Source organism: Bos mutus, chromosome 8 (assembly GCF_027580195.1).
Source record: "Bos mutus isolate GX-2022 chromosome 8, NWIPB_WYAK_1.1, whole genome shotgun sequence".
Classification (NCBI taxonomy): Eukaryota; Metazoa; Chordata; class Mammalia; order Artiodactyla; family Bovidae; genus Bos; species Bos mutus.
This window is the reverse complement of record NC_091624.1, coordinates 33,852,951-33,879,440: the sequence shown is the minus strand read 5'-3', so window position 1 is coordinate 33,879,440 and position 26,490 is coordinate 33,852,951. Positions and strand designations below refer to the sequence as shown.

The window sequence follows — 26,490 nt, the reverse complement described above, 5'->3', positions numbered from 1 at the left end:
AGGAAGATATAAATGAGGGTATATTTTTATGTTAGCCTAACATGAAAAGAAATATGAAAGTTATTCAGGTGAAAAAATTACATATAACATTATACTTCTGTTCCTCATTTATTCCCTATTTATTTTGCTTAAAAAAAATGGGGGAAACTCTACTGAAATTAATTCCAAGGAGCATTTCTTTCTTAGAAAGTAATAGCAGTTAAGATCTAGGTTTTCCAAAGCCCTATCTAAATCATTAAAAACATCAATACAGTATACTAACGCATATATATAGAATTTAGAAAGATGGTAAAAACAGCTTAATTTTAGAAGGCTTCATCTACCTGATAAAACTATAAGAAAAGGCATACTAGCACTAGTTAAGCACAATATAAAATATTAAAAAGTCAAAATCCACTAAACAGAAATCTCAGGATTAAGATTAATAAGAGCAAAGAAACAGGGATGTTAAGTGCATTCAATAGCAGACAGAAATTATCTTGAAATGTATTACAGGCAGAAACAGTAAAAATGGAAAGCAAAGCGTATGATAATCCTAGATTACTTAGTCATGAAGTTGAGGAATAATCCAATTTTGCCACTAAAGCAATAAATGATTTCTAGCACTTACTTCTAACTTGATAAACAGATCACCTGTTTGAAGTCAAAGTTGAACTGGCTAAACTGAAGCAACCTAACTATAGAATACATCTCCAACTAAAACACTGGAAGTTAAAATGAGGTAAACATTTGTGTGAAGAAAAAAAATTATACTTAATATCATCAGAACAACAAGAAACCACTGTAAATTATTTCCTAGAGTTTCTAATTTTAGTCTTCCTCAATGAGGTTCCCAAAGTTTTACAGCTATAAAAGAGCTGAGAACATATCTAAATGGGAGAAACAAGACTGGACATATGTCTGTCTACAAAACACATTTTACTGCCACTAAATATACCCCCTAAAATGAATCTCAAATTATAAAAAAAGAAAACCTTTTCTGTTAGAAGTAATACTAAAGCATATCATAATTCAGAGAACACATTATCTCTTTTATCCCTAAACCGAAATAGGATGAACTAATATTTCCTTCTATAAACTGTTGTCCCGTTATTGTCAGAATACTTACTTATAGTAACAAATGTCAGTCCCCACACGAATCCACCATGGTCTAGCATTTAACGCTTCCTGAACCGAATACATGAGTGGTTGCATACCTTTGATAGAAAGAAAAAAGAGAGAAAACTCTTTTCAGAATTTTTGAGTTAAAAATTAATCCTGTCATTTTAGAAAGCACTAAACATTCATGAAAGTTAATGAATATACATTTTGGTATTTCAACATGTATTTTTTAAAAATCTGAGATGTGTGTGTGTGTGTGTATGCACACACTCAAGAATGGTTGACTCTTTGTGACCCCGTGGACTGTAGCCCACCAGGCTCCTCTGTCCATGGAATTTTCCAGGCAAGAATACTGGAGTGGGTTGCCATTTCCTATTCCATGGGATGTTCCCAACCCAGGGATCAAACCTGTATCTCCAGTGTCTCCTGCATTGGAAGGCAGATTCTCTATCACTGAGCCACCTGGGAAGCCTGAGATCTTTCTCGAAGATCTAAGAACTGGTGCTTTTGAACTGTGGTATTGGAGAAGACTCTTGAGAGTCCCTTGGACTGCAAGGAGATCAAATCAGTCCATCCTGAAGGAAATCAGTCCTGAATAGTCATTGGAAGGACTGATGCTAAAGCTGAAACTCCAATACTTTGGCCACCTGATGCGAAGAACCAACTCATTAGAAAAGACCCTGATGCTGGGAAAGATTAAAGACAGGAGGAGAAGGGGACAACAGAGGATGAGATAGTTGGATGGCATCATGAACTCAATGGACATGAGTTTGAGCATGCTCCGGGAGATAGTGATGGACAGGGAAGCCTGGAGTGCTGTGGTCCATGGGGTCACAAAGAGTTAGACATGACTGAGCAACTGAACTGAACTGAAATCAATGAATGATATGTTTTATTTCCAATTTAACTAAAATGAGGTTACCACTTCAATAAGTGAAAAGTCATTTAACATTCTGCTATTACCTTTTCTATATTAGATCTATCTAATTATATATATACAAATTACACAAAAAAATTACATATACATAATATATATTATATAAAAATTATACATATATTCCTCATAGCAAGTGAAAAAAAGAATAAAGTTAAGTATTATCTCCCCTCCAACTCTCCACAGATTCCCATCTACAGCAAGGTAAGGAAAACAATGCCACTGAACCGGCATGATTGTTTTCTTCCTCAACAATAGGTGTTTAAAACCATGCAGAAGGAGGGAAGGGAGAAGGAGGAGGGACAGTTAGCAAAAGCAGGATTAAATATATAGTATATTTTCTTAGGTAGTTTTAGAAATATACTTTCACATACACTTTAAAATCATTTAAAAGGTTTCCAGGTTTCTAACTGGAATTAATGAAATTTATATGCTAATTTTGGAAAGGTTCACAATTTTTATTGAAATCTGGCTCAACTTTTTCTTAAATTATAACCTAAAGATACAATCACCTTTTTCATTTTCTTGCTACAGAATCATTATCTTAAACTTACTTCTGAGTATTTTTATTAGTTTTCAATAGTTTCTTGGGTTCTCTAAGCACATAAATCATATCACTTGCAATTTTAAAAATTTTATCTCCTCTTTTAGTATTTATAATAGTTACTTTATTTTCTACTTTTATTATATTTCAAGAAATGAAACAATCTCAAAAACTATTCTGAATACAGTGGTAAGAACTAAAGCTATCTTGCTTATAATTTAAATAAAAATATCTTGCCATAAGATGCAATATTTGCTGATTGTTTTTCTTAATGTCAACTTTATCTTATTTAAATAATGAGCTAATATTGAATAATTTCTATGTGCCAGATACTGCTCTAAGTATTTTTATACCTTTTAAGTCATTAAATCCTCACAACAGCCCTCTATAGTAGGTGCTTATTTCTTCCTACAACTGGAGCAGTTTCCCCCATACGTCTTATTACACTTAAGTGTTTTTAATTGTTTCATTAAATGACTTTTCAGCATCCACAAACAGAACCACATGGCTTTTCTCCTTAAGTCTGTTGATATAATTAATTGTGTAAATATGTTTACTATTGTGAATTATCCTTGCACTCCAAGAAAAAGTTTTTCTCTTATATGCTATATGATGAAATCAGCTAGATTTCACTTAGAATTTTTGCATCTAAAACTTGGTCTTTTAAAAAAAAAATTACCTTTACTAAGTATTGATATAATATTACACTAGCTCCAGAAAAACATATTTAAAAGGTATCCACCATTTACTAGAATGAGAAAAATCTATTTTTAGAAGTAAATACAAATCAGTTGGAATATCATCCTGATATGGTGACTACTAAATACATTTTTAATTTATTTTCAACAGCTGTAGTCTGTTCAGTATCTCTACTTTTTTCAGTTTCAGTATTTCTAGTTTATCCTATTTGTTCTACTTCTATCTCATTTTCAGCATTTTTAAAAAATTCTCTTACTTTCTTTTGGATTTATTTTTGTTGTTCTAATATCTTGAGTATTTTAATACTTTTAATTAATACTCAAAATATCTGGAGTATTTTTTCAGTACTTGAGTAGTAACTTATTTTCAGGTTTTTTATTTTAAATAATGCAGTTATGAAAGGCATTCCGTTTTCCTCCAAATAGCAGTTTAGCTATGTCCCATAAGTCTATAAAGAGTTCTCCTTTGCTGTACTTTCTAGATCAGAGCCATCCAACTGAGCCTTCTGCCAGAATGGAAATGTTCCATACCCGCACTGTCCAGTGTGGTGGCCACTAGCCATGTGTGGCTACTGAGCACAGCAAATAAGCCTACTGCCTCTTAAGAACTGAATTTTAAATTCTTAAAACAACTGTCTTTTAATCACGCTGTATTTCTTGCAGCTTTTGCTCTAGCAGCTATGTGAGTGCCATGTGGTTATGAGTTTTGTACTGTATAAAGGTCAGTGTTCTGTACGGCAAATGAAACCACCAACAAAATGAAATGGCACCCTGACAAATGGGAGAAAATATCTGCAAATCCTAAATCCGATGAAGGGTTAACACCCAAAATATATGAAGAACTCCTACAACTCGATAGCAAAAAACACACAAACAACTGAAAAGTGGACAAAGGATCTGAATGGACATTTTTTCAAAGATATACATATGGCCAACAGGTAAATGTAAAGGTACTCAACATCACTAATCATCAGGAAAATGCAAATTAAAACCACAATGAGATTTCACCTCACACCTGCTTGAATGGCTGTTATCAAAAGGACAAAGAAGTGTTGGTGAGAATGTAGAGAAAAGAGAACCCTTCTGAATCACTGGTGGGAATGTAAATTGGTACACTCACTGTGGAAAACAGTATGGCAGTTCCTCAAAAAATGAAAAAATAGCACTAGCATTTGATCCAGCATTTCCACTTCTGGGTATTTATTCTTAAAAAACTAATTCAAAAAGACATACGCAACTCCCTATCATGTTTAATACATCATTACCTACAACAGCCAACACATGGAAGGAACTTAAATATCCACTGATGAATGAACGGATAAAGAAGTTCAGTTCAGTCACTCAGTCATGTCTGACTCTGTGACCCCCATGGACTACAGCATGCCAGGCTTTCCTGTCCATCAACAACTCCTGGAGCTTGCTCAAACTCATGTCCATTGAGTTGGTGATGCCATCCAACCATCTCATCCTCTGTTGTCCCCTTCTCCTCCTGCCTTCAGTATTTCCCAGCATCAGGGTCTTTTCTAATGAGCCAGTTCTTTGCATCAGGTAGCCAAAGTATTGGAGTTTCAGCTTTAGCATCAGTCCTTCCAATGACTCTTCAGGACTGATTTCCTTCAGGATGGACTGGTTTGATCTCCTTGCAGTCCAAGGGACTCTCAAGAGTCTTCTCCAACACCACAGTTCAAAAGCAACAATTCTTTGGCACCCACCTTTCTTTACAGTCCAACCCTCACATACATACATGACTAATGGAAAAACCATAGCTTTGACTGCTACTGCTAAGTCACTTCAGTCGTGTCTGACTCTGTGCGACCCCATAGACGGCAGCCCACCAGGCTCCCCCATCCCTGGGATTCTCCAGGCAAGAACATGCAGTGGGTTGCCATTTCCTTCTCCGATGCATGAAAGTGAAAAGTGAAGGTTAAGTCGCTCAGTCGTGTCCGACTCTTAGCGACCCCATGGACTGCAGCCTACCAGGCTCCTCCGTCCATGGGATTTTCCAGGCAAGAATACTGGAGTGGGGTGCCATTGCTTTCTCCATAGCTTTGACTAGATGGACCTATGTCAGCAAAGTAATACCTCTGCTTTTTAACATGCTGTCTAGAAGATGTGGTATGTATATAATGCATGACCCTGTGTGCACACACGTGTGAGCACAATGGAGTATTATTTAGCCATAAAAAAGGAAATTTTGCTATTTGTAACAACATGGATAGACCTTGAGGACACTATGTTAATAACTGAAATAGGTAAAAAATAAAGGCAAATACTGTATGATCTTGCCTATGTGTGGAGTCTTTAAAAAAAAAACTCATAGAGGACACAATAGAGGCTTCCATAGGCAGGGGGTAGAGGGGTTTGCGAAAGTGGTCACAAAGTATGAATTTCCAGTTACAAATAAGTAAGTCATGGTGATATAATGTTAACTAGACTTACTGTGGTGATCCTTTTACAATATCTACACACTGAATCGTTATGTTACACACCTAAAACACATTCTACATGCCAATTATATCTCAATGGAAAATGAAGGTTTGCAGTTATAATAGCATCTTCAAGGACTGCAACTTGTAAACACACAATATCTCATGCTTTTGACCCTGAATTATTCTTTGTCAGACATCAATATTACCACATTTCCTTTATTTGTATTTACCTATTAAACCTCTGCCCAATCATTCATTTCAGCTTTATTATTACTATACAAATATTAATTAAAAGATTAGAAAAGATTGAGGGCATGAAGAGAAGGGGAAGACAGAGGATGAGATGGTTGTATAGCATCACTGACTCAATGGACATGAGTCTGAGCAAACTCCAAGAGATAGTGAAGGACAGGGAAGCCTGGTGTGCTGCAGTCCATGGGGTCGCAAAAAGCAGGACATGACTTACCAACTGAACAATAACAACAATATACACATACACATATTCTCCCCATCTGGCAAATTGTATAATTTTCATTATCTGATTTTTGAGGCCATTTTGACTTATAGTTAATAATGACAGATATATGTTTAATTTCATTCCTTCTCCCCTTCCATTTTGTTTTCTTTCTACTATTCATTAAATGTTTTTTTCCTTCTTTACACCTTCTTATTTTACTTACTTGGTTACATTTTCCACATTTTCTTTTCTTCTTCTGTCATTTGGAAGCTTTCTATTGTGCTTTTCCAACTCCATTTCTCATCCTCACAATTATGATTAACTTTGTGTGTAGACATTTCTCTAGTACTATATTATATTAAATAAATGAGCAATCCAACCAGGACAAGTTAGCTTTCACTCCTCTCATATTACTCCTTTTAGAACATTTTCCCTTAACACAATTTATAAATTCTAAGTCTTCTATCTTGATATCTTTTTCATTTATTTTTCTCAGCGAGGGTTCAGGGTAGTATATTTTCTGAATTCTACATACACAAACATGCAGTTTGTTGGCAGTGACAAACAAATGACGGATTTTACAAAAGACATTTGGCTCTCCTCTAGCTTCCACAGATGAGCGTCCAATACTAACCTGTTTCCACACAGAGAACAACATAGTGATTAGGAGCTCACAGTCTATAGCCAGACTATCTAGGTCTGAACTCCAACTCCACTACGTGCCACATGCACGATCCTGGCAGGTTACTAAACCACTCACGCCTCCTTTTTCTCTTCTGTGGATAACAATCTTACTGGATTGTTTGTTGTGTGAATGAAGAGTATCACATGTGTCAGCACTTAAAGAAGCCCTGGCACATGATACATTTTTCAATAAATGTTAGCTGTTATTACTATTATTTAAGTACTGCAGCCAGTTCTATACCTGAAACTTAAATATTTCACTGGTATGTATAAAAGATTCCTGTCTTCCTTATTTCTTTCTAGGAGTCAGTGAGTCATTTCAACTCGAAACTTTAACCTCTTCCAAGCACACAAAATTCTTAATAAATGGTTAATTATAGTAAGGCAGAACAAGGTTCAGGCTGAGGTCAAAGGGCATAACAGATTTATCTGAAGTGTTCTAATTTTATACAAGACAATGTATTCTGTTATTACTTTTAAAATGATGGTTAATTCTGGTCACAGTGAAGGGAGCTATATTTGGAAATTCTGATTATAATGAAGATCATCTGAACAAAACAGGGTCCCCCAGAAAGAAATCAATCAAATGAGGTAACTCAAACTGAATAAACCACAATCTATTAATACTCAAGTTGATACAGAAAGGCCATATTTGAGTAACTTATTTAACCATGAGCCAAAGGATAAACTTTAATGTGTGTAACATAAATATGCTAAGAACTGTCAAGCCTGTCACTTGAATACAATCAAAATATTAAATTGCCAGAGTGAAACCAGCATCTAATGGCACTGGCCTCTAATAATATCCATGTAAACGCTGAAGTTTTATTAAGCACATGCTCAGTAACAAGGGCAGATACAAAGAAAGACAAGATGTTTTAGGCCCTAATCATTAAATGTATTGTGAATCACAGACAAAATTTTCAAGTTAAAGCTAGCACTGTAATTTAACACATGAGGGGGAGCTAGGTTAATCTGAAGGTACCTACCATAAGCTGCATATGTTATTAATAACTTTACAGAGAAAAAAATACATGCTTCTAATATGGCAAGTATTATAACAGAAAGTCATACTAAAAATAGGAAGATGAGATCCTTGGTCTGGAGGGTAATGGTGGCCACATGAATCTCAATCACTCCACACATCCTCACAAAAACAAGTAAAGAAAATCAACAAGCAGTGCAAATAAAAGCACACATGCCCAGGCCTGCAGCATTACTAGACGACAGAATGTAAGAGACTTGCTCATAGGTAGAAAGATGGGCAGATATACCAGGGAAGTGGAAACAAAGTAGACTGCAGGCCAAAAAATACTAAGTAAGACAAGGAATTTTATAAAGCCACAATTCATAGTGAAAAGTAATATAGCAAGACACAGTGTCTACACACCAGAAAAGAACAACCTATTATATAAAGCAGAAACTACAGGAAACGTAGAAGAAAGAGACACACTACTGACAGATTCCAACACTCCACTCTCATTACAAGACAGAACAACCGAACAAAAGAATATTTATAAAGCTCTAAGTAACATAATTCATAAGGCAAATTTTATGTAGATATGTTGAACACTATATCCTGATAGTAGAGAATGCACCTTCTTCTAAGAATATGTGGAATATTCACAAAAATTGCTCATATATTAGGTCAAAAGGAAATGCCAGTAAGTTCCATATAAGAGAAACATTACAAACAAAACCCTCTGATCACCATATAAAATAGAGCTACAAATTAAAATCAAAATGAAAATAAACAAAGAGGGCGGATAACCATGGAGAGACAAGGGAGACAGGTTGACTTTGGTGTCAGACCTTGAACAGAATGAGAAGGGCATCTGCCCAAAAATGCAAAGGAGAGACTGTTAAGTACACTGGAATTGATCAAATAAGTAAATATATTAAGAACAGTATAAGCCAAAATTCTCCATTTTGGAAAAGGAAACCGAAAATATGGAAAGAAAACTAGAATAAAATCTGTGCAACTGAAGGTATCAGTGTGACCTCATGGAGATACTATGTGTACACATATGTGTGTATGTGTATAACATACACACAGAAATAAACATATACATGTTATACATTACTACTGATGAAAATTTCTACATACACACTCGTATATACAAATATATATTCCCTAGCTCCCTTCATGAACAGGTCCAATAATAATGTACACACTATGCACACACAAAAATAAACATATACCTACTATAAATTACTACCAATGAAAATTTCTACATAAATGCTTGTATATACAAATATATGTTCCTCAGCTCCGTCCATGGACAGGTCCAGTAACAATGTACACACGATGCACACAGATCTTATTTTTAAAATATTATTCTCCACTAAAATAAATCAGGGCTTTTTGAAGAAATGACTGCTTTGGATGAGATGGCTGGATGGCATCACGGACTCAATGGACATGAGTTTGAGTAAACTCCGGGAGTTGGTGATGGACAGGGAGACCTGGCATGCTGCGATTCATGGAGTCGCAAAGAGTCGGACACGACTGAGCGACTGAACTGAACTGACTGAGGCTGGGGCATGGAAAGGCAAGATAAGCCTTGGGCATCTTATGCCAAAACACAAGAACACCCATAAAGAATGACAGGGACATGTCAACAGAACACACAACCCAGCATGAAGGGATCACAACGGCCAAATCCTGGGCAGCTGAAACACCAAAATACTGATAGCAGCAAACTACAGCCCACTGATTAAACAGGAAACAACTCTATACTGATATCAACATGTAGAATACTTACTGATTACAAACAGAAAAAAAGTGACTTTACAGTGGAAAAGTCTGGCAGACAACAACTTAATCAGGTGATTAAATTATTACTATCAGCAATAAAACAAAATCCTGTGCCACCAACACACAACATCACTACTGTGATGCCCCCACCACAGATGTCTGACTTAAGTCATGAGGAACAGGGGACATCTCCAAACTGAGAACCACTCTACAAAGTAAGTGCTTTCATTTTCCAAAGTGCCAAGGTCATGAACATTAAAGACTGCAAACTGTTCCTGACGAAAATAGTCTAAAGAGACTTGACAACTAAATACACTACGTGGTTTGAGCTGAATTTTTGTGCTATTAAGGTCACTGATGAGAAAACAGGTGAAAACTTAAATGAGGGTCTAAAGATTAGATGGGGTTCAAATATCAATGATAATTTCCTGATGTTGACAGCTTTTCCATAGTTATATAGAACACTGAAAGTGTTCTAGAATGATGGGGCATCATTTTTGAAGTCCAACATGTAGATAAAGGATACAACCTTTCAGTAAGTTTGAAACTATTTCAAAATAAAATATTTAGAAAATGATGATCTTTGAACTAGAGCCTTCTTGACATATGTTCGAGAGGGTCATTTTAAGTTCCTAATAGGATCTTCATAGTTCATTCACCTGTTACCTCATTTATTTAACAAATACTTACTGAACATCTACTAAATGCCTTACTATAAATACAAAGCCCAGCAACAGAGGTACTGTCCCTGATCTCGTGAAACATACAATTTGGGTGGGGGGCGGGGGGTATGCAGTGAGGAAAGGTATTAACCAGCCACATACAAAAACAATGTAGAATTGTGAAGAGTGCCCTAAAGGAGAAAATGACAAGCAATATTTATTAAAGGGACTGACTAATCCTGTATGGGGAGTCAGAGAACAGAAAGTCAAGAGAAAGCTCAGCTCAACTTCCAAGTATGGAATTAACTAACATGAGCAAGGTGGGAATGCTAGAGTTGACTCCAAAATTCTTTTTTGCTGCCTGGTTCCATATATGTTCAATTTATATAAGGGAGTGGTTAAAAATCTTCATATACTTTGGAGATACTGGGGAGGAAGGTCAGGGAGAGAAAGAGGGAGCCTGTGAGTACAGCTCTCTAAATTACTAAAACACAAGACTGCCATCTAGTGGTAATTTGAGCAAACCCTTTTTGAGTAAGGTCAGCGGAAGGGAGAGTGACGGATTACAATGGCTGTCAGTGTATACCATGATATAAATTCATAAACAAACAAACAAAAAATTCATAAACACAAATTCACAAATAAGATCACCCATTGCAATAAAACTAAAACTAAGAAAACTAAATATTTAATATAATCATCTAAAAATTCTCCAAGAAAAAGGCAACTTATGAAACGAAACCAATTCTGCCCTTTTTTGAGGGACACTGACAAAGAGCAAGACCTCCCTCCACTGGGCATACCTGCTATAAGAACCCAACATTTAAATACTACCCCAAGCAGCATGTCTCAACAAAAAACAAAAAGAAACTTACAATTTCCTAATTAACATTACTTCCTGACTTCAATCATGCATGGCAATCAACTAAATTCTTCCAGCTGAAGACGTTTCCACTGCAAATATTTTCAGCCATCATTACCATCCCTGAAGTGAATTCAATATGAATCTCATGACAATTAATTACATATCTAATTATCATTTCTTAAAATTTTGAATTCTAATTTACTAAATGTTGGTCTACTCCTTCTTCTAACTCTATAGATAACCACGCAAACCAAGATTTGCTGTATGTTGCATTAATCTAACAAATCTAGTATTAGGGTTCATTTAAAAATTACATCTACCAAACAGCTCCTTCTATAGCTCCTCGTTAAGTACTTACAAGTATAGCAAAATAAAAGAAGACTGGCAACAGTTAACATCCTGTCAGAATCTGGAAGGAATCTCTACTTATCTTAAGGCAGATGGAGCAGGACTGAGAGAAATCCAGTTCAGAATATGCCTCACAATCTATTTTCAAATACATATTTTGGTTTTCCACAGCTAAAAGAAGTGTTATACTACACTGTGAAGGCTCTTAAAGAATAACACATGAAGAATATAATGAATAAAAATAGAAAACATAAAAAATATCAATTATAAGAACCTTAAATAGGTCAAAATTACATATTAAAAGGCAGGAGTCAAACAACAAAATGCAACCTCCATTCACAAAAATAATGAGCAAAGACGCATCAAATTCAAACCAATATAATTTTAAATATAATTCTAGGCCATAGATAAGGAATAGAATAAACGTGACTGTTTTGCACTATTAATGTGCCTGTGTGTGTTCAGTCGCATCCCATTCTTTGCAACCCCACAGACTGCAGTCCACCAGGCTCCTCTGTTCACGGAATTCTCTAGGCAAAAACACTTGAGTAGGTTGCCATTTCCTTTTTCGGGGTATCTATCCCACCCAGGGATCAAACCCATGTCTCCTGAGTTTGCTGCACTGGCAGGTAGATTCTTTACCACTAGCACCACCAACGGGTATACACAAAACACAAAAAGAACATAGAAAAGTTATAAATGTCTATGTGCCAAATGATAAAGCATTAAAATAGAAAACAAATATTTTTTTAAGTTGACAGAAAAGGGGCTTCTCTAGTGGCTCTGTGGTAAACGAATTCATCTGCAGTGCAGGAGATGTGGGTTCGATCCTTGAATCAAGAGGATCCCCTGGAGAAGGAAATGGCAACCCACTCCAGTATTCTTGCCTGGGAAATTCCATAGACAGAGGAGTATAGTGGGCTACAATCCATGGCGTCATAAGAGTCAGACATGACTTAGCAACTAAACTACCACACTGACAGAAGCATAGTAGAGGTGAAAGACTGTTTAGTTTTCTTAAGCAAACAGACAATATAAAAAATAAAAAGGATATATAAAACTGAATAAACAGGTTTATAACAATAAATTTAACAATTTATCTTAAAATTATGTTGCCAACAGAGAATACATATTTTCCAAGAACCCGTGAACACTAACACTGATCAGATGTTAAGCCATAAAATTACTCCAAATCATAAATTTCACATCAACAAACAAAACTGATTAAAACTTGAATGCAATGACAAAAATCATAACCAAAATAATTTAACCAACTAAAAATGTAACAAACCCTTTTCTAAGCAATTATTGGGCCAAAAAGGATATCAAAATCACACCCAGTTAGAAACCACCTAGAAAATAACAAGGAGGTATTAGTATCAAAATCTGGAGGGGAGAGGGTATGGAATTAAGTTGTAATCAAAACCAAATTGAAAACCTAAATGCTTGCAGGAGAGTTCCCAACATGGCAGAACTGGAAGACCCTGAGCTCACACATGTCTTCTCAGGAGCACACCAAAATCACAACTATTTGCAGAACCACTGAGGAAAAAGACCAAAACCTACCAGAAAAGATCTTCTACAACTAAAGATATAAAGAAACAGCACGACAAGATACGTAAGAGGGGCAAAGTCATGGTATAGTTAAGATCCATGCCCCTCAGTGAACAATTCACAAACAGGAGACTACAACTGCGGAGGTTCTCCCCAAGGAGAAAGGGGTCTGAGCCCCATATCAGGCTCCTTAGCCCAGTGATCCTGCACCAGGAAACAAGCTTCAAGAATGCCTGGCTTTGACGGCTAGTAGGGCTTCAGGAAGATTGGAGGGCTGTGGAAAACAGACTGTACTCTTAACGGATGTACACAATATCTCACATGTTCCAAGATCCAGGGAAAAAGCAGTCCTCTGAAAAGATCCTGGGTCAGACCCAACTGCTGATCTTGGGAAGTCTCCCAGAGATACAAGAGGCAACTGGAGTTCATTCTAAGGACACGTACATTGGGGGCAGCAATTTTGGGGTGCTCATTCTACCAGGAAGACACTGGTGCTGGCAAGTATCATTGTGGAATTCTCCCTCTAGCTTATTAGCCCCAGGACGCAACAGTCTACAGACATCAGTTCTGGGACACCTGACCCCACCCACCAATAGGCAGGCTGCCTTAAGCACCCCTGAACCAAAAAAGCTGCCCTAGACATGTCTATGGCGACCAGAGACAGCCCCGCACATCAGCTCCAACACCTGGCTTCAGCCACCATTGAGTGAGAACCAGCCCCAGGATCTCCTGGACCCCAACTCTGTCCACTAGTGAGCCAGCACGAGCCCTAGGACCCCTGGGGTTCCACAGCCAGCTATTTCAGGATCCAGCCCTACCAATCAGTGGCTAGCAACCTCTGCACAAGGCAGGGCCTGGCAACCAATGAGACCAGGGGCCAGCTACACCTACCATACCACCCACAGTGGTCAGCCCACCACAACAGAAGGACTCAAAAAGCCCACACAGGAGGCACCTCTAGAGCACATAGCTCTAGTGACCAGAGGGAAATTTGTTGCCGGGACACACAAAATGTCTCCTACAAAAGGGTACTTTTCCAAGGTCAGGAAACATAACCAACATACCAGATACATAAAAACAGAAACTTAGGCAAATGAGGTAACAGAGGAACATGTTTCAGATGAAGGAATAGGATAAAATCCCAGAACTAAGTGACATAAATATATGCAATCTACCCAAAAGAGAGTTCAAGGTAATGATCATAACAATATGAAAGAACTCAGGAGGAGAAGAGATGCACAGAATAAGAAATTACAAAAGTTTTTAACAAAGAGCTTGAAAATATAAATAACAACCAAACAAAAATGAAGAATACAATAAATAAAAATTACAATATAAGGAATCAACAGCAGACTAAATGATACAGAAGAGTAAATCAGCAAACTGGAAGACAGAGTAGTGGAAATCACTGAAGCTGAACAGAAAAGAAGAATAAAAAGAAATAAGGACCATTTGAGACCTCTGGGGCAACATCAAGCACAGACATTACAGGGATATAAAAAGGAAAAGACAGAAAGGGGCAAATAACATATTTGAAGAAATAATAGCTGAAAACCACCCTAATAGGGGAAGGGTATAGATATTCCGGTCCAGAAGCCACAAAAAGTCCCAAAAAGAATCAACCCAAGGAGGACCACACAAGGAGCAAGGAAAAAGCAACAAGTTACATAAAAGGGAACTCCCATAAGGCTGTCAGCTGACTTTTCAGCAAAAACCCTGCAGACTAGAAGAGAGTGGCATGAAACATTTAAAATGAAGAAAGAGAAAAACCTACAATCAAGAATACTCTATCTGGCAAGGCTCTCATTCAGATTTGATAGAGAGATCAAAAGTTTTACAGACAAGAAATAGCTAAAAGAGTTCAGCACCAACAACCAGTTTTATAAGGAATGTTAAAAGGACTTCTCTAAGTGAAAAAGAAAAAGCCAAAACTAGAAATATGAAAACTACTAGAAAAACTCATCAGTAAAGGCAAACATAAAGTAAAGGTAGTAACACAGACATGTACAGAGCAAGTAGAAAGGTTAAAAACAAAAGCAGTAAAATCAACCTATATCCACAATAAGCAGTAAAGGAATATACAAAAAAACAGATGCAAAATATGATATAAAAATGGTAACAGTGAGAAGAAAAGAGTACAAATACAGGGTTGTTAAAATGCATTTTAAATTAAGATATAACCAATCTAAATAATCATGTATATAAATATAAATTGCTACATATAAGCCTCATGGTAATAACAAAACAAAATCTATAATAGATACACACACAAAAGAGAAAGGAATCCAAACATAATACTACAGATAGTCATTAAATCACAGGAGAAGAAAATAAAAAACAAAAAAGACCAACAAAAACAACCCTCAAACAGTTAACAAAATGGCAATAAGTACATACATATCAATAATTACTTTAACTATAATCAGAACAAATGCTCCAATCAAAAGACAGACCCATTATATGGCAACAATATATGTCGCCTACAAGAGACTCACTTCATATCCAAAGACACACACAGACTGAAAGTGAGGGAATGGAAAAAGGTATTCCACGCAAATAGAAATCAAAATAAAGGCAGTGTAGCAATACTTGTATGAGACAAAATAGATTTTAAACAAAGACAGTGCCAAAAAAGACAAAGAAGAACATTACATAATGATCAAGGGATCAATCCTAGAAGAAAATATAACAATTACAAACACATATGCACACAACTTAGGAGCAGCTAAACACACAGGGTAAATATTAACAGATATCAATGGAAAGATCATCCAGACAGAAAATAAGTAAGGAAACACTGGGCTTAAATTACACATTAAACCAGATGAACATAATAGATATATATAAACACTCCATCCAAAAGCAGCAGATAACACATTCTTTTCAAGTGCAGCTGGAACATTCTCTAGGATAGATCTCATGCTAGGCCACAAAGCAGGCCTTAGTAAATTTAAGAAAACTGAAAGCATATCAACCTTTTTTCATGACCACAATGCTATGAGACTACCAAAAAAAAAAAAAAAAAACAAAAAGCACAAAGAAATGGAAACTAAACAATATACTCCTAAATAACCAATGATTCGCTAAAGATACAAACAAACAAAGAAAAACAAAGACAAATGAAAAGAAAAACAAAATAGATCCGATGTCTAACTGATACAGCAAAAGCAGTTCTAAGAATTTTAAATTAATATATTTACCTCAGGAACAAGAAAAATATCTCAAACAATCTAACTTTAAACTTAAAGAAAAATAACCCAACCTTACATCTAAAGGAAAAAGAACAAACAAAACCCAAAGTTAGTAGAAGAAAAGAAATTACAAAATCAAAAAAGAAGAAAATAGAGGCTAAAAATATAGAAAAGATCAATGAAACTAAAAGCCAGTTCTTTGAAATGATAAAATTGATTAACCATTATGCAGACTCATCAAGAAAAAAAAGAAGGCCCAAATGAATAAGTGAGGGAAAAAAAGGGGGAGAAGTTACAGCCAATTCCACAGAAATAAAAAAGATGATTACTATGAACAGTTGTATGCCAATAAAATAGACAAGCTGGAAGAAATGGACAAACTTCCACAAACGGACAAACTCCTAGAAATGTACAATTTCCCATGACTGAACCAGGAAGAAATAGAAGACATAAATAAGCAAGACCCATGATGAAACTGAATCAATAATTTTAAAACTCCAAACAAGCAAGAGTCCTGGACCACACGACTTCACCAGTGAATTCTGCCAAACATGTAAAGAAGAGTTAAGATCTACCCTTCTCAAACTATTCCAAAAATTGCTGAGGAAGGACTACAACTGAACTCATTTATGAAGATAACATCCCTCTGACATGAAAAATAAGACAAAGAGATCACACAAAAAGAAAATTACAAGCTATTATCACTGACGAACATAGATGCAAAAATCCTCAACAAAATATTAGCAAACTAAATCCAACCATATGTTAAAATGATCATACACCATAATCCACCGGGATTTAGCCCAGGGATTTAGCACAAGGATGGTTCAATATCCACAAATCAATCAGTGTGATACATCATAACAACAAACTGAAGAATAAAAACCATATGATTATCTCAGTAGGTGCAGAAGAAGCTTTTCATCAAATTCAACATCCATTTATGATAAAATCTTCCCAGAAGGGGGTATAGATGGAACATACCTCAACATAATAAAGGCCATATATTATTAGCCTACACCTAACACCATATTCTATGACAAAAAGCTGAAAGCATTTTCTCTGAGGTAAGGAACAAAACAAGGACACCCGCTCTCCTCACTTTTTATTCAACACAGTATCAGAAATCCTAGGCACAACTGTCAAATAACAAAAATAAAAGGAATTTGAAATGGAAAAGAGGAAGTAAAACTCATTGTTTGTAGATGACATGACACTATACGTAGAAAATCTTAAAGATGCCACTAAAAATACTACTAGAGTTCTTCAATGAATTCAGGAAAGTTGCAGGATGCAAAATTAATATAGCACATCAATAGGTTATACATTATATGGTCATTCCTATAAATGCAAAGAGTGAAAGAAAATAATTCTGATTTTTTAAAAATCAGTAAAAATAAAAATTCTTTAGAAAGAATATGTATCTCAAAACAAGAGCGAACATACATAAGAGAAATACTAGTAGCATTTAAAGTCAAAATAAAACATGCCCAAAGTCTTCCTTTAAACAATCTCAATGATCTAGCCAAAAGCAATGAAACAATTACATAATTAGGGATAAGAATAAATTCTAAGGAACTACCCAAAAAATTCAAAGCATCATCTGAGAAACACTGAGAGCTAATAAGAAAGTTAGGTAAGGAGTTTGATTTTCAAGGAAACATAAAATTCCTCAGCTTCCTGTCTGAGCTACCAGGGAAGCCCAAGAAAATGAGAGTGGGTAGCCTATCTCTTTCTCCAAGGGATCTTCCCAACCCAAGAATTGAACCAGAGTCTCATTGTAGGCAGGGTCTTTACCAGCTGAGCTACCAGGGAAGCCCATCAGCTTCCTTAATTCTAAATAAAGACAAACTTGAAAATACTCTTTCAGAACAGGGGGGAAAAATACATAAAATACTTAAGAATAAAGGTAAAAAGAAGGGTATAAAACTTACAAGAAGAAAACTAAAAAATTTAGGTGAGGGAATAAAAACTTGAGAAAACAAATATATACACCATGTTCTTAAGTGGCAAGATTTAATATAAGAAATCCAGTTTCTTCCACATTATTGTATAAGTTTATGCAATGGAAATTTGGGGCTGTCTGATAAAATTATTCAGAATAATACTGAGAAAAAATTATTCAGGAAAAATAAAGTTAGAAAAAACTGTTAAATCATTTTTGAAAAAGACTACAGAATGTTAAACTACTTTATGAAGTCAAAATAACTTAAAAATCAAAGTGATATGAGAGCAACAAGGATGGTGCACGAGACTGAAAAATCAGAACAACTAAAATCTAGTGATGCTAGAGCAGCAGAAGTTCCCAAACAAATGCTAGAGTATGATGAGGGCCAGAAGTTGATGAGAGTCGTGTCACTGCTTCCACTTTTTCCCTTCTATTTTCCAGGAAGTGATGGGACCAATCGCCATGATCTTAGCTTTTTAATGTTGAGTTTCAAGCCAGCTTTTCACTCTGCTCTTTCACCCTCATCAAGAGGCTCCTTAGTTCCTCTTCACTTTTCACCATTAGAGTGGTATCGTATTTGTTATTTTTCCCAGCAATCTTGATTGCAGCTTGTGATTCATCCAGCTTGACATTTTACATGATGTACTCTGCATGGAAGTTAATGAAAATATACAGCCTTGATGTAATCCTTTCCCAATTTAGAACCAATCCGTTGTTCCATGTCCAGTTCTAACTGTTGCTTCTTGACCCATATACAGGTTTCTCAGGAGACAGGTAAAGTGGTCTGGTACTCCCATCTTTGTAAGAATTTTCCAGTTTGTTGTGATCCACGAAGTCAAAAGCTTTAGCATAGTCAGTGAAGCAGAAGTAGGTATTTTTCTGGAACTCCCTTGTTTTCTCCACAATCCCAACAAATGTTGGCAATTTGACCTCTGGTTCCTCTGCCTCCTTGAAACCCAGCTTGTACCTTTGGTAGTTCTCGCTTCACACACTGCTGTGGCCTAGCTTGAAGGAATTTGAGCATAACCTTGCTAGCACGTGAAATGAGTGCAATTGTGCGGTAGTTTAAACATTCTCTGGCATTGCCCTTCTTTGGGACTGGAAAGAAAACTGACCTTTTCCAGTCCTGTGGCCACTGCTGAGTTTTCCAAATCTGCTGACATATTGAGTGCAGCACTTTCACACCATCATCTTCTGGATTTGAAATAGCTCAACTGGAATTCCATCACCTCCACTAGCTTTGTTCATAGTAATGCTTCCTAAGGCCAACATGACTTCACACTCTAGGATGTCTGGCTCTATATGAGTGACCACACCATCATGGTTTTCCAAGTCATTATGACCTTTCCTTTACAGTTCTCTGTATTCTTGCCACTGATTCTTAAATCTCTTCTGCTTCTGTTAGGTCCTTTTAACTCTTCTGTCCCTTATCCTGCCCATCCTTGCATTAAGTGTTTCCTTGATATCTCAAATTTTCTTGAAGAGACCTCTAGCCATTCCCATTCTACTGTTTTTCTCTATTTCACTGCACTGTTCATTTAAGAAGGCTTTCTTATCTTTTCTTGATATTCTCTGAATTCTGCGTTCAGTTGGGCATATCTTTCCCTTTCTCCTTTGCCTTTTGCTTCTTCTCTTTTCCCAGCTACAAGGCCTCCTTAGACAACCACTTTGCCTTCTTGAATTTTGGGGAGTGGGGGATGGTTTTGGTCACTGCCTTCTGTACAGTGTTATGAACTCCATTCCTAGTTATTCAGGCACTCTGTCTATCAGATCTAATCCCTTGAATCTGTTTGCCACCTCCACTGTGTAACTATAAGGGATTCTAGTGGTTTTCCCTACTTTCTTCAATTTAAAGCTGGATTTTGCAATGAGGAGCTCACGATCTGAGCCACAGTCAGCTCCAGGTCTTGTTTTTGCTGACCATATAGAGCTTCTCCATTTTTGGCTGCAAAGAATACAATCAATCTGATTTTGGTACTGGCATTTCATGGCATGGGGAAATGTTATTACCACATATTGTGTAATTTAAAAACATAACATATAATGACTTTTCATATTTTGAACTCAAATGTATAAAAGGGTAAAATTTAATTTTAAAATTATGTGAATAGTAAGATTAAGGATGGATAACAAAATGCTAAACAGTGGATTTTATCTTCTATTTCCTTCTTAGAGAATCTTCTCTAAAGTTTATTTACTTTACCAAATTCCCTTATTTGGAATAGTAAATCCCATATGATCCATGGTTTCATAATCCAAAAAACAAAAACAAACAAACAAAAAAACAAAAACACTTACAGCTGGAAGACAGATAAATAAATTCCACTTCTGTGAATATGTAAGTAAATTACTATACGCACAGATATTTAGTATAATACAATAATGTTCATCTCAGTAGAAGTTAAAGTATAAAATAATTAGATACAACCTAAGGTGCAATAGGGTCACTAAACTTTGTAATCATTTTATAAGTCAAATCATATGCTGTACAGTTTAAACTTATACAGTTCTGTAGGTCAATTAATCTCAATAAAACTAGAATCAAAATAAAAATGGCTTAAAAGTCTAACAAAGGAACAGTTGGATAAATGTTACAGAACTTAGACAAGATATCCATTAAACTATGCTTCAGAGGGATATTTGTTTAATGACCAGAAAAATAATGATGATATAATCTTTAGTTAAGATGCAGGTTATGAAACTGTGTGTGTTATGAGCATTTTTTTAAAAAACACATAACTATATATATGGAAAGATCACATAATGCATTATAAAAAAAAGCTGGAAAGAAACAACAAACATTAAAATAAATTTCTTTGGATGATGTATTGTTGATGGTTTTAATTTTCTTCTTACCAGCGTTCTGTTTTCCAGATTTTATACAAAGTGAGTTTGGAATGTATAATATATTAATAGTAATACGAACAAGAATACCCAAAGGGCCCAGGGTGAAAAGGAGGGGAAACTTAAAAATTAAAGCAGCCATCTGTCTCAATGTTTTGACTTGGTTTTAGTTACAGAATTTTATTCATTTTAAATTTAAAATGACACTAAAGGAAGAAATTATCACACAGAAATACAGTTTTTTAAATAGAGAAATATTACTCCAAAATATGTGCTTTTAATTATAAAAATTAAAGTATTTTAATAAAGCTTAGTGTATTATTTTATAAAAGTCAATAAATAAATAGTAAAGGTACCATCTACCTATAGCACTAGTATCTGAATATTCTCTATCATTTCTGGAATAAATATGCCTTTATATTTTACTCATAATTGTCCTTCACTCCTGTAAAATATTATGTTAGCATTATATTGAATATTTATAAGTTAAATAGGGAAAACATAAGATCCTTTACTTATTTTGGTATTATTTTGAATGATTTTTCAATTAAAGTAATTTTTAAAGTTATATGAAAGTTTAAGGTCAACAAATGTTTCTAAAAAATAGGACATTCAATGATTAGCAGTCATACCCAAAAGTCAAAAAATAAAACAAGATTTTATCAAGAATATTCATATCACTATTCATGTAAGTCAATATAACCACTGAATCCTCAGTCAAAATATATTTTTATAAGAATACATCATTTTAAATTAGATTACTTAAAACATTTTTAAAACTTTAAAAATGTTTATAACTAAATCAGATATTATAAGCCTTATCTTCCCATAATTATTACATTAAATAGTGAATCTGATTAAAGCTTTATCCTATGTATGTGAAATAATTATCTGGAGTATACAATTTTCTGTTTTCCATATAAATAATGACAATTGGGAAGAATCAAATCTTGACAGCTTCAATTTTCAGAAATGTCCCCTTATATAGAGTATCATCATATTCATGCTTTTAACATTTTAGAACAATTATCTGAAACAGATAATATAGCATGTCCTACCTTAGCTGTTGCTGCTGCTAAGTCACTTCAGTCACGTCCAACTCTGTGTGACCCCATAGATGGCAGCCCACCAGGCTTCCCTGTCCCTGGGATTCTCCAGGCAAGAACACTGGAGTGGGTTGCCATTTCCTTCTCCAATGCATGAAAGTGAAAAGTGAAAGTGAGGTCGCTCAGTCATGTCTGACTCTTAGCGACCCCATGGACTGCAGCCCACGAGGCTCCTCCGTCCATGGGATTTTCCAGGCAAGAGTACTGGAGTGGGGTGCCATTGCCTTCTCTGACCTTAGCTGTTAAAGCTCTTCAATCTTTATACACCAGAAAAAAATTTTTCTTAACACAAAATTATCATCAAATAAAAAACTTGATGTCTTAATTTTCAATTACTGATATTAAGTTTATACAATTAAATAATCTTCCACTTAAATAATACCTGACTATAAAAACCTGATGCCTTGGCAAATAACCCCAAGTTTGACATCTATTAAAGTACTAATAAGTACAAAGCCTTAAATGAGGCTATAAATATATCTTTTTTGCTGGTACAACCCTAGGGTTTTTAAAAACTGCCTCATGAGAAAAACACTAGAGAAAAACAGTGAAACAAAAAGCTGGTTCTTTAAAATATCAACAAAACTGACCAAGAAAAATAAAGACAAGACACAAGTTACTATTGTCAGGAATTAAATACAGGATATCACTAGAGACCCTGAAGCTATTAAAAAGACAGTAAGAAAATACTATGAACAACTTTACATACACATTTGAAAATTTATAAGAAACTGATCAATTCCTATAAAGAACAAACTACTATAACTCACTCAAGGTGAAACAGATAATCTGAATAGTCCTAAAAACTACTAAAGAAGAAATTTAATCTCTAATTTAAAAGAGTACCAAATAAGAAGTCTCCTGGCCCAGATGATTTCTCTGGAGAATTCTACCAAGCATTTAAGAATTAACACCAAATATGCACAAGCTCTTTCAGAAAATAAGAGGAGGGAGTATTACTCAACTAGTTTTAGAAGTAATTGTAATTGTTACCATGATATGCCAAAATCAGATATGATATAAAAAAACATATATATATATATGTGTGTGTGTATATATATATATATCTCTCTCAATATACCTCTTGAATAGAAATTTAAAAATTCTTAATAAAACAGCAATTATATATGATGACTATAATTCACATATTTAACTCATTCACAGATAAAAAAGGCTGGTTCAGTATTCGAAAATGAATTAATATAACATGCCATCTTAACAGGCTAAAGAAGAAAAATCACATGATCATATCATTTGATGAAAAAAAGCATGTGTCAAAATTTAATACCCATTTATAACAAAAACTCTCAGTAAACTAGTAATAAAGGAAACTTCTTCAATTAGATTTTAAAATTTACAGAAAACTACAACTGAATGGTGAACTATAAAGGAGTAGCACAGGCTTGGTGGTACTGAAAGAATTCTCTATCCTAGTTGTGGTGACAATAAGAAGAATCTACAAATGTAATAAAAAGGCACAGAATTATGCACCCACACTGTGCCAACGTCAAACCCTGGTTTTGACATTCTAGTACAGCTACGTAGGATGTAACCATTAGAGGAAATCTGGTGAACAGAACTTCTCTGCAACTTCTACAACTTTTAACTTTTTATGACTCTATTCAAAATAAAAAAGTTAAAAAAGAGATTGTTTTATGTAATTCTCTTCTGGATGAACAGACTTCATTAAAAACTTTATTTTAAGTAGCACATGTAATAAATCTTTAGTTGTACTCAATTTGGATGAAATGTTGTCTTACCATAATTAAACTGACTGTTGGACTTTTCACAGTTAATGATGTTGAACCTATAAGCAATACTTGGTCGCATTCCACTGACTTCAAAGTAAAACCACTGATGATAATGATTGCTATTTATGTCTGAGTTCAGAATAAGGTCATATTCATTTCTGAAAACAGAAAATAAACAAATTTGATGAAAATTAGGAAAATATCTATACACAAACAAAACGAGAAGAATTTTAATGACTTACTTTCTAATTTGAATTACTTTACGCAGATTCCCAGATTCAAATTTGGAGTTAAACTTCAACACATCTGCTTCTTCTGGAATGGTATAGCTAAATAAAAATTTTAAGTAAGAATAAAAAATACATAGCATTTAAACAAGTGAGCAAAAACGAAACTACACTATAGATTAAAAATGCACCATTATTGCTCGCTCACCCTCCTCATTATTTTTAAGCCAAAGAACAAAATCAACACAAGCAAACTACAAACTCTGGCTAATATTTACAGAACAAAATATTATAATTACAAGTAGAGATTTTCCCCACAATTATATAGTGAATATTAATCACAAAAATTTTGTCTCATTAGATGCCATTTCTAAATATTAGTAATCTTATGGAAAAGACCAGTTATTTTTTAAAGTGCATATGACTTGTATTGAGTACCAATAATTCTAGAAACTATGCAGTTCTCAGGTAAAACTATTTTTTTAATTTAGAGAGCTTCATTATCTATTGTCTAATATAATTAGTACCCAAAAGGTGGAAGTATTATTTTCATTTTACATATTCCTTACTTTAGCAAGTACTTATTGAGCTCCTACTAGGTGCCAGATACTGTTTTAGTTATCTATTTCCCTGACTGAATACAAATTCTTGCTCTTCTCGAGCTTACATTCTAATGGGGGAAAATGAAGACTCCCAGAAGACCAATGCTTTTGTCCAAAGGCACTTCAGTTAGAAATAGCACTGGCATGTGACACTTCCCTGGGTCTGGAAGATCTTCTGGAGGAGGAAATGGCAACTCACTCCAGTATTCTTATCTGGAGAATTCCATGGACAGAAGGTCCTGGCGGGCTACAGTCCATAGGGTCACACAGAGTCAGACATGACTGAGCAACTAAACAACAAGAATATTCTACACTTAAGAGTTCTTGAGGTTCTGTGTTACCACATTGTCTGGTCTAACACAGAATTGCTAAGTCACTTCAGTCGTGTCCGACTCTGTGCAACCCCATAGATGGCAGCCCAACAGGCTCCCCCGTCCCTGGGATTCTCCAGGCAAGAATACTGGAGTGGGTTGCCATTTCCTTCTCCAATGCATGAAGGTGAAAAGTGAAAGTGAATTCACTCAGTCCTGTCTGACTCTGAGCAACCCCAAGGACTGCAGCCTACCGGGCTCCTCCATCCATGGGATTTTCCAGGCAAGAGTACTGGAGTGGGGTGCCATCACCTTCTCCAAACACAGAATTAGAAACATTGAAATAACTAAGAAATTATGAATAGATTTGTTTTTTATTTTTGTGAATGTTATTTCAAATTCAGTCATTAGCTCTGACATAACATTACCCTCTCTTAACAAAAATCTTTTAAAATGTTTTATTTCCTCCAAATAAGACTAATGAAATATAAAATCTCTCCAAAATATTAGAATGTTAAAGGAGAGAGAGCAAAAACCCATTCATGGGCTGATTAAAGTTCTCATTACTGAAGACAATGCAATGGCACCTAATGAATTATATATAAGTAAATAAATGAAAATGAAAAATGATGAATATGACTACACTTAAATCATTTGTATCCAGTAATGAGAAGCTTAATCATGCATGGATATGAGAGTTGGACCATAATGAAGGCTGAATGCCGTAGAACTGATGCTTTTGAACTGTGGTGTTGGAGAAGACTCTTTAGAGTCCCTTGGACTACAAGGAGATCCAATCAGTCCATCCTAAAGGAAATCAGTCCTGAGTATTCATTGGAAGGTATTCATTGAAGTATTCATTGAAGCTAAAGCTTCAATACTTTGGCCACCTCATGTGAAGAGCTGACTCATTAGAAAATACCCTGATGCTGGGAAACAGTGAAGGCAGGAGGAGAAGGGGACGACAGAGGATGAGACGGCTGGATGGCATCACTGACTCAATGGACATGAGTTTGAACAAGCTCTGGGAGATGGTGAAGGACAGGGAAGCCTGGCGTGAGGCAGTCCACTGGGTTGCAAAGAATCAGACGTGACTGACTGAACAACAACAACAAAATCATTAAACGCAATGGCACCAGTGATAACCCTAAATTGGAAATTACACTAAAACATTCTTGTGGTTTAGTCGCCACGTCATGTCCGACTCTTAAAATCCCATGAACTGTATGTAGCCCACCAGGCTCCTCTGTCCATGGGAATTTCCAGGCAAAAATACTGGAGTGGCTTGCCGTTTCCTTCTCCAGGGGATCTTCCAGACTCAGGAATCGAAACCCAGGCTCCTGTGCTGCCGACAGTCTCCTGCACTGCAGGTAGATTCTTTACCCATTGAGCCACCAGGGATCACAAACAAATGGCTTCAAAAGTCAGGCAAGTAACATGAAACGATTGAAGCAGACTGTAAACAGTAAGAGACGA

General features: G+C 35.5%; 1 protein-coding gene across 5 annotated transcripts in view; it reads right to left on the bottom strand.

The window, feature by feature from the left end:
- AGTPBP1 (ATP/GTP binding carboxypeptidase 1) overlaps window positions 1-26,490 on the bottom strand; it is a 192,810-nt gene that overhangs the window by 37,345 nt on the left and 128,975 nt on the right. For all 5 annotated transcript variants that reach the window (XM_070375389.1, XM_070375391.1, XM_070375390.1 and 2 more), the window contains 3 exons: window positions 24,117-24,203; window positions 23,884-24,032; window positions 1,109-1,196 (listed from right to left, as the gene is read on the bottom strand). In XM_070375389.1, coding sequence (XP_070231490.1) covers window positions 1,109-1,196; window positions 23,884-24,032; window positions 24,117-24,203 — 324 coding nt within the window. The remainder of the gene's footprint in view (window positions 1-1,108; window positions 1,197-23,883; window positions 24,033-24,116; window positions 24,204-26,490) is intronic.